This window comes from Raphanus sativus, chromosome 3 (assembly GCF_000801105.2).
Source record: "Raphanus sativus cultivar WK10039 chromosome 3, ASM80110v3, whole genome shotgun sequence".
Classification (NCBI taxonomy): Eukaryota; Viridiplantae; Streptophyta; class Magnoliopsida; order Brassicales; family Brassicaceae; genus Raphanus; species Raphanus sativus.
In genome coordinates this window covers 24,525,789-24,539,068 of record NC_079513.1, presented here as the reverse complement: position 1 = coordinate 24,539,068, position 13,280 = coordinate 24,525,789, and the positions used below count along the sequence as shown (strand labels likewise).

The 13,280-nt window shown below is 36.2% G+C and overlaps 2 protein-coding genes across 3 annotated transcripts; both read right to left on the bottom strand.

The window, feature by feature from the left end:
* Positions 1-2,951: 2,951 nt before the first annotated feature.
* On the bottom strand, positions 2,952-5,584 carry LOC108835072 (zinc finger CCCH domain-containing protein 58). The gene is made up of 7 exons (XM_057005267.1): positions 5,218-5,584; positions 4,992-5,140; positions 4,847-4,912; positions 4,598-4,729; positions 4,245-4,481; positions 3,882-4,151; positions 2,952-3,596 (listed from the first exon to the last, which is right to left on the bottom strand). The coding sequence occupies exons 1-7, from the start codon at positions 5,291-5,293 to the stop codon at positions 3,306-3,308; spliced, it is 1,221 nt and encodes a 406-aa protein (XP_056861247.1). The 5' UTR covers positions 5,294-5,584; the 3' UTR covers positions 2,952-3,305.
* A 4,016-nt stretch (positions 5,585-9,600) lies between these two features.
* Positions 9,601-12,728, bottom strand: LOC130494801 (probable receptor-like protein kinase At5g18500). 2 transcript variants are annotated; one of them, XM_057005266.1, is made up of 9 exons: positions 12,594-12,728; positions 12,396-12,523; positions 11,235-11,874; positions 11,048-11,152; positions 10,857-10,979; positions 10,618-10,788; positions 10,404-10,533; positions 10,108-10,320; positions 9,601-10,015 (listed from the first exon to the last, which is right to left on the bottom strand). In XM_057005266.1, exons 3-9 carry the CDS (start codon positions 11,849-11,851, stop codon positions 9,902-9,904), a joined length of 1,473 nt encoding a protein of 490 aa, XP_056861246.1. In that variant the 5' UTR covers positions 11,852-11,874; positions 12,396-12,523; positions 12,594-12,728; the 3' UTR covers positions 9,601-9,901. The 2 variants fall into 2 exon arrangements, with proteins under 2 accessions (XP_056861246.1, XP_056861245.1); XM_057005265.1 differs by lacking the exon at positions 12,594-12,728 and having other exon boundaries at positions 12,396-12,587.
* Positions 12,729-13,280: the final 552 nt, after the last annotated feature.

The window sequence follows — 13,280 nt, the reverse complement described above, 5'->3', positions numbered from 1 at the left end:
AAGTCGTCTGGAAGGTTTTCCAGCTGGACGACTTACAAATAAGTCGTCTGGAAGGTTTTCCAGCTGGACGACTTACAAATAAGGTCGTCTAAAAAAAATAAGGTAGTCTAAAAATAAAATACACTGGACGACTTACAAATAAGGTAGTCTTAAAAATAAAATAGTCATCATTATCACCAACATCTTCTTCCCATTCACCAGCTTCATCATTATCACCAACATCTTCTTCCCATTCACCAGCTTCATCATTATCACCAGCTTCTTCTCTTTTCTCTGAAACCGTTTCCACCTTGCTGCGGCTTGATACACAAAGACATACTCTATGCGTTTTGAGTATCTCGAGCAAGTTTCGAACTTGTCTATCACTTGTAACATGAATGGGAGGACTGCTTGGAGTCATCATCATTTCTGCTGGTAATGAGTAGCTAATCTCCACAGTCACTGATCTCATGTCCAGGTTATAATCTTCTTGAGCCATTGCAACAAGTTCAGCATGTGTTGAATCTTCATTCAATAAAAACAATCTTGCTCCTTTGAGATCATCAACCACAAAATCCCAACGGAAATCTCTCAACAACCATTCTCCATACACTGCATGTAACTTAAAAATCATCTGCAAATATTCAAAATAAAACACATTAGTAAACATAGAGAAAATGAAGAAGTTCAACAAACATTATCGCAGACGACTTAGATTTAAGTCGTCCAGAAGACTTAAAGGTAAGTCGTCTAAAGAGGTCACTTTTGCAATTGAAAATTAAAAGGGACGACTTAATTCTAAGTCGTCCGGCTTTGTTTGTTAAAAAAAAAAATTCAGACGACTTATATATAAGTCGTCTACGAAAAACGGGCTAGTTTTGCATTTGACCGAATCGTGTCAGATCTTTGACTATTTCTGGACGACTTATAAATCAGTCGTCTCTGGAAAGTAAAAATTTCAATATTTTATTCAAACTAGACGACTTACACGTAAGTCGTCCCAGGTTAGTTTTGTAATTGAAAAATAAAACTTGAAATTTAACTTTCTCCAGACGACTTAACTAAAAGTCGTCCAGCTAGACGACTTAATTTAAGGTCGTCCGGGATAAGCAAGGTTTGGACGACTTAATTGGGAAAAATTCTGGACGACTTTGCTTTCCCCGGACGACTTTAAATTAAGTCTTCTGACGGGACGACTTTATATTATGTCGTCTGGTAAAAATTAAATTATGAAGTTTTATTTTTCAACTACAAAACTAACCTAAGACGACTTACACGTAAGTCGTCTAGTTTAATAAAATATTGAAATTTTAACTTTCCGAGAGACGACTGAATTATAAGTCGTCCAGAAATAGTCAAAGATCTGACACGATTCGGTCAAATGCAAAACTAGCCTGTTTCTCGTAGACGACTTATATATAAGTCGTCTGGACTGTTTTTTTTCACCAAACAAAGCTGGACGACTTAGTTTAAGTCGTCCGTTTGACCAGAAGACTCATCAGTAAGTCTTCTACATACAGATGACTTACTTGTAAGTCTTCTACGCGAACAGATTTTGAAAAAAATTCAAATTCGTACCTTTAACTAGGTGAGATGACTTTGTTTGCACACAGGGTCTTCTCCAACCACCCAGAACCTCAAACGAAAGCAACCGTAAGTCAAAACGAAAGAAATATGGCTCCAAACAATTTTGAATCAAAAGCTTCAGTTTTTTGGATGAATATGGAGAGAAAGTGAAAGAAATGTTGTTTTTAGTTCATAACAATTGAAACAGAGAGAGTGTAAAGAGATTTACGTGCATTAAAGGGCATTAAAAGCTCCAAACAGTTCGTACAAGGTTGTTCCCACTATTCATGGCAGTGGCAATATTGTAAATACTTGAAGAAAATGAGGTTGAGACAGTAAAGAAGCCATTTTCGAAAAAAAAAAAAAAGGGTTAATGGCATTTTCGTAGATAAAATGCAGATGTGGGGTTAAAAACTCAAAAAAAAATGAGTCAAAAGAAAAGGTTAGTTTTCTGTTTGAATTCAAGTTTTGAGTCACTTTTGCAATAACCCCTTTAAAGTTACTTTAACTTTATTGGAAACTGTTCAACCAATTAGATTTCATTTTACAGTTTTTTTTATTATTGGTTAATTGATCTTAAAATTATATTTTTAAAATATTTTTTATTAAATATATATAATTTTCTTAATCTTTGTGCACTTGGGTAAAACATCAAGTATTATGAAACGAAGGGAGTATAACTCAATCAGTCCCCTTTCAAATGCTGATCAGCTTCACTTTATTTTGTTAAATAAAAGCGAGTTTATATCTTTGTACAGCCTTAATTATGGTACATCGTTTGTAACTCAGAAAAAGGCATTTAATGATTAGTAGTAGTTTTGGGTTGTTGAAACTTGAAAGCTTATGTTGTGATGTTTCAGTGACAAAACTCATGATTATGATGTTCTCTGTTGATTGAGTAAAACTAGACGCAACCAACAAACTACACATGCACATGTTTATATCACCAGCACAAAGAACGAAGTACGAGAATTACTGACTTCTACTTCCACATTAACAGTGATCCCGAGATCTGCTCTGTTCTACTTTTTCATGCTCTTCCTCTTCTTGTTGCTGTTCCAGAAACAACGGATCAGATTGTTTCAACGGCTACTATTGCGTTTGCATTGACTATTCAACATATTGATTTTGCTTACCATTAGAAATGAAAAAAAAAATAGTCTTACTAAAAAAAATATTCTGTCAAAAATTCTGTACAAATTGCAAATGCAAAGTTAAACAAAAATTTCACATTCAAGTAATTCCTGTTGTGCATGAAATGAATGTTTAGAATTATTAATTAAAAGGTTTGATGAAAACGTTAAACTATTTTATTGAAAGTAAAATGGGATTTTTTTTTGAAACCTAAATAAAATGGGATTTACACAATAATCTAAAATGTAAATATGAAAACAAACGCAATCAAAAATAAAAAAATTTACTCTTAATTCCCATATTTCGTAAACGAACAAGGGATATTCGTAAGTAATTCCATTTATTAACAACAATCGTTTCGGAAAGTAAAAGAGAAAAAATCGTATGAACTTGCTAAGAGACATAAGAGGAGAGACATAACACACAAAAAAACCGACCTGCTTTTATATGTCTCTCTCTGCTTTTGTTTCTTGTTGTTGTCTCTCCACCCAAAAAAAAAATTTTCTCTAAATGTTCATGAATTCATGAAAGTTTGATGAAAAAGAGAGATATAGAGACATATTCTAAGAAGAGGAGAGTGAGGTTCCCTTCTCTGCTTTGAGTTTTGTCTCTTTTAACCTGAAGTCTTAACCTGAATGCTTAGCTGAGTCACCATTTTTGCTCTCAGCAGGCTTGGAGTTGCTCACATCACCGGTCATAGAAGAAGACGAAGATACTCCAGCAGCAACAGTTTCTGATTCACCACTTGCTGTGGTTTTGGGTTTAATGGAGCTAGAAGAGTGAACCTCAGTGCCTTGGTCACTTGAGGATGATAATGATGGAGCTAATGTGCTGAGCGATGAGGAGTGGTCAAATTTGCATGCAGGCCCAAGCTTGCAAATCCCATGTTGCGCAAAGTGGCTGCATTGTGCCGTGCCCTGCATATGATATTTTTACTATTATAGCTTATTTTGTTATGACATTCATTATTTTCTATTACAGAAAGTAGAATAAATATCCAAAAAAAAACTGTCAGAGATTATGAGAGTCGACGTACCACTTAGTTGTTTCCGGTAATTAAATCAAGAAACAGAGTTTTCTATGCAGAACTTAGCATTGATTCATATTTACCAAACAACTTAGCGTTGAGTCATGACAATAACTCAAAAGGCGTAAAGCTATAATAATATATGCACAGATGATTTGGGGGAAATGAGACTTACAGGACGAAGTGGGAGGCCAATATGGCTAAGACTTATTCCTTTGGGAGATGCTGCTTCCAGAGGATGATGGTATCTGCAAGAGGTTCCGTACTTACAATCTCCGGTTCTCAAAAAGTAGGTACACTCAGGTTGTCCAGGTCGCTGAGGAAAAGACTGTTCCTTATTTGAAGATGCACTACCAGATTGATAAGCAGGCGCTGAAGGAGATAACGGTTTAGTTCCATAAACAGAGCTTGGTGTACCAGGAGAAGGTATTGCACTTACAGAAGCCTTTTAAGTAAAATGGCAATGAGGCTTTTTGTTAAGGCTATAAAGAGAAAGAAGAAGAAAAAAAGTAGGAAGGAAGCTTTGGAGGGCATTTACCTGGTAAGGATTCCAGCCAACCATACCGGGAGAAAGAACCATTTGGCTGTAAGTAGGGTAAGGTCTTGGCACAACTACTCCGAATTGTTGCGATGGATAAATAGCTGGTGGAGATGTTGGTAATGGGTGATGCGATGGAGCTTGATGATCACCAGGAGGAACAGGATGGTGAAATTTACAGGTGGAACCGAATTTACACTGACCGGTTCTCATGTAATAGGGACATTCTTTTTCCCCCTGCGGAGTTCAATTAAACATCGAGAGTCTGAGAGATCATTCATACGTGACAGTACACCACAATGATCATACATTATAGACCACAAAGAGAGAGAGAGAGAGAGAGACGAACAAACCGGACGTAATGGGAATCCCATGTGATTAAATGAGATAGGACTAGTAACAGAATCTCCTCCTCCTGATCCTTGTCTAGGATGGTGATACTTGCAAGAAGCACCAAACTTACAATCTCCTGTTCGCATAAAATGCTGCGCAAATAAAGCATAGAAAGTGAGAATTAGCTACAACTAGAGAATGTTTTTTTTTATTGAGAAGCATAATAAGTGTGTATTTTGCATGGAAACGATATAGATCGAATAGGAAACCTGACAGACGGGTTGTCCCATCCTCTCTGGGACCTCTCCAGCTTCTGTTCTGAGATCTCCCGATACCTACAAGAATGGCATCCAAATCAAAGAGCATCAAAAGAAAATTGAAATCATAGATTCTGTTCCAGTGATATTTATTTACCGGAGGACGGTTTGGTGGGTGATTGAACTGACATTTGGACCCGTACCCGCAAACACCGGTTCGTAAGTAATAGACACAATCTGGCTCATCGGGTCTCTTCGGGTACGATTCACTTCCTCCCCCTCCCAACCCTAACCGCGACATTGAAGCTACAAAACAAACACCCGCATTATTTTGAAAAAAATACTAATCTGATCAGATGCATGAAACCCATCATTAACGTTACCTTCCAAACCAGTATCGGTTACTGGATCCGACAATGATCCTTCGTCTCCTGTGCCTCCTCCACCGTGCTGTTCCATTGTTAATCACCCCCCTAACAGAACCAACCAAGCAATGTTGATCCCCGATCAAAATGGGAGTGTCTGAAGGAAATTTTTGTTTTCTGGGAAAAAGGTACAGATCGTGGTTTGGTTCTGTCTTCACAACACTCACAGTCGCTTGATCTCTTTGCTTGAAACTGAACACTTTTTTTTTGTTTGTAATGTTGAGCTGAAGGGACGGGAGAGAGAGAGAAGATACGGTTTGATCGGTTCTTTAAGCGTGGGTCGCTTCTTTTGTGGGTGTTTTGCCGGTGGTGGTTAGTATACGCGCCAAACATACGATCAATCGCTTCTCTATCTCTTTATTTATTACTTTTTTTCCATCAACTTTGATTTTTCTTCTTTTCAATGCACTACATTACTGCAAAATAAAGTTTATTATATAACTCTTTCAACATTAAAAAATTATTATAGAATATATTACTGATTTTCCCACATTTCAATATTTATTGTTATATAATTCTCTAAAAATGGAAATTATTGTTTAGAAATTGTAATGGCTAATAAAAGAAATTCAAAGAAAATAAACTCTCTCGGTACAAGTTGCAAATAAAGCAACAGGACAAATTCTATGTCAAAATCAACTCGTGTTGTGAAATACCCTTTGTCCAGTGGTTTGATTAAGAGTTCAATTGTTTTACATCCTGGGGTTCAAACCCCAGAAAATACTAAATTATAGAGATTATAGAGAAACAGGTTACCGGAGATCTTCAGCTTGGTGCATGGCATACCATCGAACATGGATCTCATAGGACGGCTCAGAGTGGTGCTGTCACGATCGAACATGGATTTCATAGGACGGCTCAGAGTGGTGCAGTCAGGCGGGTATTCTCACATGGTGGTAGAATTGTCGGCTGTAAACTTGTCTTTGTAATATTCTCATCATTGTAATAGTATAATTAATCGATAATAATCGATTCAGAAGTTCAAAAAAAAATCAACTCATGCGTGAGAAAAGGAAAAAAAAACATTAACTCGTGTTATTTATTAACTGATGTTAACATTTTTTTTCCTCAACCAACCATTTCATCTGCTAATCATTTTAAATTTTATCGGATATGTTTGATATATTATCTAAGAATACATTATGCTAATCTTATATTCTTAGGTTTGCTCATATATTATCATAGCAATTTTCTTTTGCTAGTTGTCTTTCTTGAGTCTCTTAGTAAAAATCAGAGAATGTTTTATAACAATTGCATATGTAATCTATGAGTTTAGATCTAATTGTCTCGAGGGAAACCTAAAATACAGATCATGATAACTATATAAAACATATAGGCTTTAACGCCAAAATAACTTGTTTTTATAAGAAATTGCTTAGAATAATAAATTTACTAGCACTTTTTAAAATACAATCAATCAAAAATACTTAAACATTTTAATTTAGGGTCTAATGGATATTGTTTACTATTTATTGTTTAGAGGGTGGAGTTGGGTTAATAAACTTTTATAAACTATTTTATAAATGATTTAGGAGATTTCTTTATGAAAGTAATTTCCATGCACGCTCACGCAAAGAGTGTGAATCGCACCCAGCATCAAACGAATACAAGCCACTTCACACTACAAAGCAAAGCATGTAGTATTACCACTTCTAATATTTCTATGGATCGATTCAATGCTTTGGAGTATAAGTTAGTTTTGTCAAAACGCATCCAAGTTTATTGTTTTTTCTTCACCTGTCGTTGGAATAGCGTGAGTTTGGATTTTGCATTTTTGTATGTGGATAAGTCACAAATAATGAATTTTAGATGATGGCTGTAGAAACTGATATACAAATATAAAATTTTGGCATATACCTTTTAAAAATAGTTCGGCGAACGATATAAAATACATTTATTTAAGAATTGATGCATGTAAAGTTGTAAACTGTACATGAATGATATGTCTCCCAGACTACAAAACTACATTAGGCGACAAGCTGCACAAGCTGGATGACTCTTTCAGCATATCGAATATTATCACCTAATTCTATTGTCGTTTTCGTTTTGGTCGTCTTGGAATAATTGAAGCGCGTGAGAGGATTTGTGAGGTTGCATTGCATGGATTATGTTCGGATCACTTAAAAAGGTGACACTGATTCGAGCCGCTCACTCCCAGAAAGTGAAAATCAATCAATCAAATGGAGCCATTGTAACTTATAAACAACATGATTTCATGAGGAGCTTGACAATTATAAAACCTCTGATTAATTAAAATTAGAATTCGAAGGTTTGACTTGGAGAGGTATCGGCCACATGTGAGCAGCTTTTGAAGATTGAGTTAGTCTCCCAAAGATCTTTTGGACCATAACATTGGTATCCGCATCTATCACATGTAGACAATACATATGATCAAATCTAAGAAAATCATAGAAATTATTAACTTTAAACCTTTTCTATATTATTGTGTCTCCTCTGGTTCCCTGGAAGTGGTACATACGGCTATACTCATGACTTCATGAGTGCGTTGTTATGTAAACTGTCCGGCAATTAAGTGATGCAGATCATTACTAAATGAAACTGGTCTCATAATCATGAACTAAAAGCACAATCAATAGAGCTATATGTTCTAAAACAACAAACAACTCCAGTCTCAGATTTAATCCAATTAAAGCCGGATAAAAGAAGAATGCTCATGACCCTAATCTTTAGATAAAACAATCCGGCTAACCGATCCATTGAATAATACTATATAGAGGTGATTTGTTCAGAGAAAGACCCATATAAACCATCTTTATTAAAGAGACTAAAGCTTCAACTTCTTGTTGGGTCTTTTCAACTTGCCCTCTTCATCGACTGTGTTATGTCGCTTTCAAAAGTGTTTTCCACACGCAGATATTAAGCAACGGAATCCAGAAAGTAACATAAAAAGACTATATAAAACCATGTAGGAGAAAAAAACGAAAAAGCAAGTAGAAAGATGAGATAAAAAGGGTGTAAGGGAGATAACCTTATGTTTTTTTTCTTTTCTCTTCTTTTTATTTTTGTTAAGCATGGTGTTCTCTATTTATCGTCATAAGAAGATACCTAAACATGACGAACATGGCATAAGAACTGGTCAGTAGAACATATTCTCTAAAATTTACTCCCTGGCCAGATAGAATGAAAGATAGTAGAGAGAATCAGATACTTCGAGAGTCCTCTCAAATAATTTAACACCCTGTTCAAAAAATATTAACAATATATTTCGAAATGTAATAAAATTGTTTTAAAATATAGTAATTCCGTTTATACTTGTTAACATTTCTTTTAAAATTATAAAATGTAAGTTAGTTAGTATTATATCTAAATTTTGAAGTTTTATACCATAATTCATGTATATATTTTGAAAAACTTTTAATTTTTTTCTTCTTCTTACATCTGGATCCTATTTGACCGCTCCGATCCACGTGCGGCATTGCCTCGAGATGTCTTCAAATTAGGCAACATGTTGGATTAATCTTCTTCCTTATGATATCGAAGCCCCACCTGAGACCAGTAGATTAACATAATGCCTTCACATTCGATACTTAGGAGGGATTATAGGAAAGACTCATTCTGCCATACTAATATAACCGATGTTCGGTTCAAAAAAAAAAAATATAACCGATGCATATATATATATATATATATATTTTTTTTTTCATACCGATTGGCTCGATCGGACACCTTAGTAGTGTGTGATGTTGTATTCACAGACGAGTATTCTAAAGTCTGAAGTGAGCAAAATTTAGTCCACAGTTTTCATCTAAAGAACGCTAAGTATGATTTTTAAACTCTTTAAAAGCTACTTTAAAGGTGAGAGTTTGGCTCGGTTACTAGTTTTCTTAACTGAGACTAAAATCTCGGAAGAACTTGTCCTTAGCTCTTAATGCCAACCAAGGTCCAAAATTCTAGAAAATATAGGATACATGATGAGAAACCAGATGTGATTCTCCTTGTATTCACGCTTTGAATCAATAAAGAAGATGAACATAGAACAAACTAAAGGAAATCACCAAAGATAATAACCCTGGATTGAATTCTAGAGCCCCCTAAACTCTCCTAATCCTGACCCAAGATCCTAGCCCAGTTAAGAGTCAGTCAATACATTCCTTTAGCTGATCTTTAAACCTTAAGCTCTCAACTAACCGATAAGCCCTGTTACTAAACTGGCAAAGCTAAACTTCCTAGCAGGACAAGAATGCTAGTCTCTAACAAGAAAACCTTACCAACACCTCAACAAATTTCGCTTATCATCTCAGCTCTCTGCTAATGCTGAGCTATGAACCGTGACTGTATCCAACTTCAAATTCTTTTAGGCTAGTTAAATGGCATAACATCTCCTACAAACCAAACTACACGTTGTTTATCTCAATGACATAACATCTCCTACAAAACCTTGAGTTTTTTTTGGTCCAAAAACAACCTACACTGCAACACGTAGAGAAGCAAATAATAACACAACAAACAAACAAACACCTATACAAGCAAATGATGTGTAGTGGAAACAAACTAAACCCATCTTAAACACAAACAATCAACACGCTCGCTCTTCTCTCTCCTTATTACCAAATATGACATAACAAGAACAACGACTTGCTTCACATAAAGCTCGGAACTTCATGATTATTTATCTCCAATGCTATCCAGCTTCAGGCTTTATGTCATGGTACTCACTCTTGTCAGTGTCTGTGCTGTTCCTAGGAGGATCTGAATCTCTTGTTGTCCCGTTCTGACTCCTTCGTTTTCTCCTATCCTGAAATTCTCAAAATTCGTAGAGCTTTCAGCAACCAAACTCAATAAGAAGCAGTTTTTGTTCAAAGCTGTAATCTTTTTCTCTGTTCATACCTCTCTAGGGATTGGGTACTCCTCGGATTCAAGCATACGTGCAACTTGGCTCATCCTCGGTCGTTTCTCGGACATTGGATCAACACATCTCAAAGCTGTCAAGAGAGTTCTTTTCAATGCACTCGTTGATGGTTTTGTGTTGAGGTTTGGGTCAACCACTTCTTCTGATCTTCTCTGTTGAACCATCATCTTCAGCCATTCCACCAAATGTACCTATACAAAAAAAAAGTTAGAGAACTCTTGTGAGGGAGCAGAGCTTACGTGTGCTTGAAGGTTTCTTTAAGGGACTATTTTACCTCAGGTGGTGGGCGAGCATAGTCTACTGGATATCTACCAGTGATAGCTTCCAAGACAACAACACCAAAGCTGTAGACATCACTTTTCTCATTCAGAAGACCAGAATTCGCGTACTCTGGAGCTACATAGCTGAAAGAAAGAGAACAAGTTATGTCACAAGAACAACAATTACACAAAAAAAGTGTACAGAGAGAGAGAGAGGTCACATCTTACCCAAAGGTGCCCATTACTCTAGTAGTTATAAAGCTTTTATCAGCACCAAGCAACTTCGCAAGTCCAAAGTCAGAGATCTTAGAATTGAATTTGTCATCAATCAGAATGTTACTAGACTTTATGTCTCTATGCACCACTTTTGGCTCAATCGCCTCGTGAAGGTAAGCAAGCCTACATCACACCACCCTCATAGCCTCAGATAAAACAATAAAACAAATAAAAATGCCACAAGAACTTACGCTTTGGCTGTCCCTATAAGAATCTTCATCCGTGCGTCCCACGTTAGATACTCATGGTTTTGGTTGTCTCCACGTAGCCATTGCTCCAAGTTCCCATTGTTAACATACTCATACACCAGCATCCTAATCACCAATGTTCAATGAAATTCAAAAAGGAATCATTTACAACAGAACATACACATAACACATACCTCTGTGTTCCTTCCATGCAATATCCAAGAAGACGGACCAAGTTCTTGTGCCTAACGTGACCTATAGCTTCAACCTCTACTCTGAAGTCTTTATCAGCTTGCCCTCTAACAAACACAAAAACAAAAAAAAGGATTCAGGATTGATATTTCTTGATTCACCATTTCTTGAAAAAAAAAAGAAACTTACAGATTGTTGAGCAGCTTTTTAACCGCTACATGGGTACCATTCACAAGGTTACCACGGTAAACAACTCCATAGCCACCATCACCGATGATATTATCCCTCGAGAAACTGTTTGTAGCCATCTGAAGATCTCTGAGAGTGAACCAATGACCCCATCCGAGGTGAGAAAACTCAGGAAGACCAGACAAAGGAGAAGGAGCTGTAAGATGATTAGCAGAAGACACGCTCGAACCATCTTTCTTCTCCAAGTGATTAAACGAGCCTGATCTGCTGCTACTATCACCGTTCTCCGACCCTGCTGCTACTACTGCTGCTACCCCTTTCTCAGGTTCTTTATCTCCAAACTTCTCGCTAATAGAGGGAAATCCATTGCCGTCGCCGTTGGTTGAGGAAACCTCGTCGACTCTAATCTCTTTGATCTCTTCAGGGACACTAGGAGGTATGTGGAAGGTAAGAGGGATTTGGCTAGAAGATGGTCTAGACTTTTTTCTTCTGAAAGTAAGCCATATAGATACAGCTAAAACTACAAGGAAAATAGCTGAGAGGACAATCACTATGATCTCCCAGAGCTCTAAACCATTGTACTTCCGTGATAATGCGTTGTTTAGACCAGTTCCCATCTTCCTACCTCTGCTTTATCCACCTGAATACGAGGAGAACAGAAGAGTTTAGAGCTCAAGAACACTCAACAATCTCTTGTAAACATAACTTAAACAAAAAAAGAGGCAATCAAAGTAACCAAAAGCCGAGAGAAACTCAAAAGCTTATACTAAAAGATGGAACCATATCAGATTACAGAGTTCAAATTGGGTAGGGACAAGCAAAAAGACAAGAACTTGAACAGAGACTAAAGGAGAAAAAAAAAATCAGATTCATACAAACAAGCATTGTGTCTTAAAGTCCCAAATAAGATTGCCAGCTGCCAGAGTTTTTAGTTTTCAGACCAAACACCAGCTAAACATTTAGCTGTAAAGAAAACTACATGTGAACAAAGATTAAAATCCTCAGCAAGCTAATCTAGAGGGGAAAAGAATCGCTACCGACAATAGAAACTTATCAGAAAGTCTCCATCGCATTGTCTGGTAAACACGGCTGAGCAAATCAAAGAAGACCAAAGAACTCGCATACAAAACTAGGGTTCTGAAATGAGAGAGAGAATCAAACCTGATGGGCTAAATTTTGGGGGGACTTCAGAGCGACATGGAAGGGAGGAAAAGTCAGATCTTAAGCAGCATTGACTAGAAAGTTCTCTGCTTTTGGATCTTTGTAGGAAGGGAGGGATCTCTCTTAACCTACAGACAAGACCCAAGATGAAAAATAAAAGAAGACCAGAAATGTCAGTGGGAAAGATTGAAGCTTTACCTTGTTAGATAAGCCGTTAGTAATAAAGATGATTTTATCTTTTTCTTTTTCTCTTTTATTAGCTTGCCCAACAAAAGTGACGACCGACGAAAACGAAACCAAAAGGTGAAGACTTTTTAGGATTTGTGACGGACAAAGACTTGCTCAAAAGAAAAGTAAGGAAAAAAAGGTTATTTTGCTACAGACTGTAAAACTGATATGGAATGTCAAACTAAAATCTAATTCTCTTTACTCTGTTGACAAAAAAACATCTCTTTTTGTCTTAAATTGTTGAACGAGGTTCTCTTTTTGGGTCTGTCTGTTTCTAAATAAATTTTGAAGTTAATGTCATTTATATCTAAATAAATTTGAATTTAATTAAGTTCAAAAAAAAAAAAATTGAATTTAATGCCATTTATATACGTTTCTAGTTTTCTACCAATGTAGAAAAAAAAACTAAAAAAAATTGAATTTAATGCCCATTTTATATACTACTTTTCTACCAATGTAGAAAAAAACGGCTGATGTTTTTGTTTTCCCTCCAAACTATGTTTACGCAAGTAATTATGAAATTAGTGTCATTTATATTTATTTACCAATGACAGTAATCAATTCCATTTTAATTGTACCAATGTACAAAAACGGTTCTATAAATTTTGACCATTTCTATTTTCACTCAAATTCAATCTCCTACTCCAGTCCAATCCC

Excerpts from the sequence above, each read along its gene's own strand:
- LOC130494801 (XM_057005266.1), bottom strand. The coding sequence starts at position 11,851 with ATGGGAACTGGTCTAAACAACGCATTATCACGGAAGTACAATGGTTTA. Across the intron at positions 10,980-11,047 it reads TGCATGGAAGGAACACAGAG|GATGCTGGTGTATGAGTATG; the intron begins GTATGTGTTATG and ends ATTGGTGATTAG. Across the intron at positions 10,016-10,107 it reads AGTACCCAATCCCTAGAGAG|GATAGGAGAAAACGAAGGAG; the intron begins GTATGAACAGAG and ends TGAGAATTTCAG.
- LOC108835072 (XM_057005267.1), bottom strand. The coding sequence starts at position 5,293 with ATGGAACAGCACGGTGGAGGAGGCACAGGAGACGAAGGATCATTGTCG. Across the intron at positions 5,141-5,217 it reads AACCGATACTGGTTTGGAAG|CTTCAATGTCGCGGTTAGGG; the intron begins GTAACGTTAATG and ends TTTGTTTTGTAG. Across the intron at positions 3,597-3,881 it reads TTGGCCTCCCACTTCGTCCT|GGCACGGCACAATGCAGCCA; the intron begins GTAAGTCTCATT and ends TATCATATGCAG.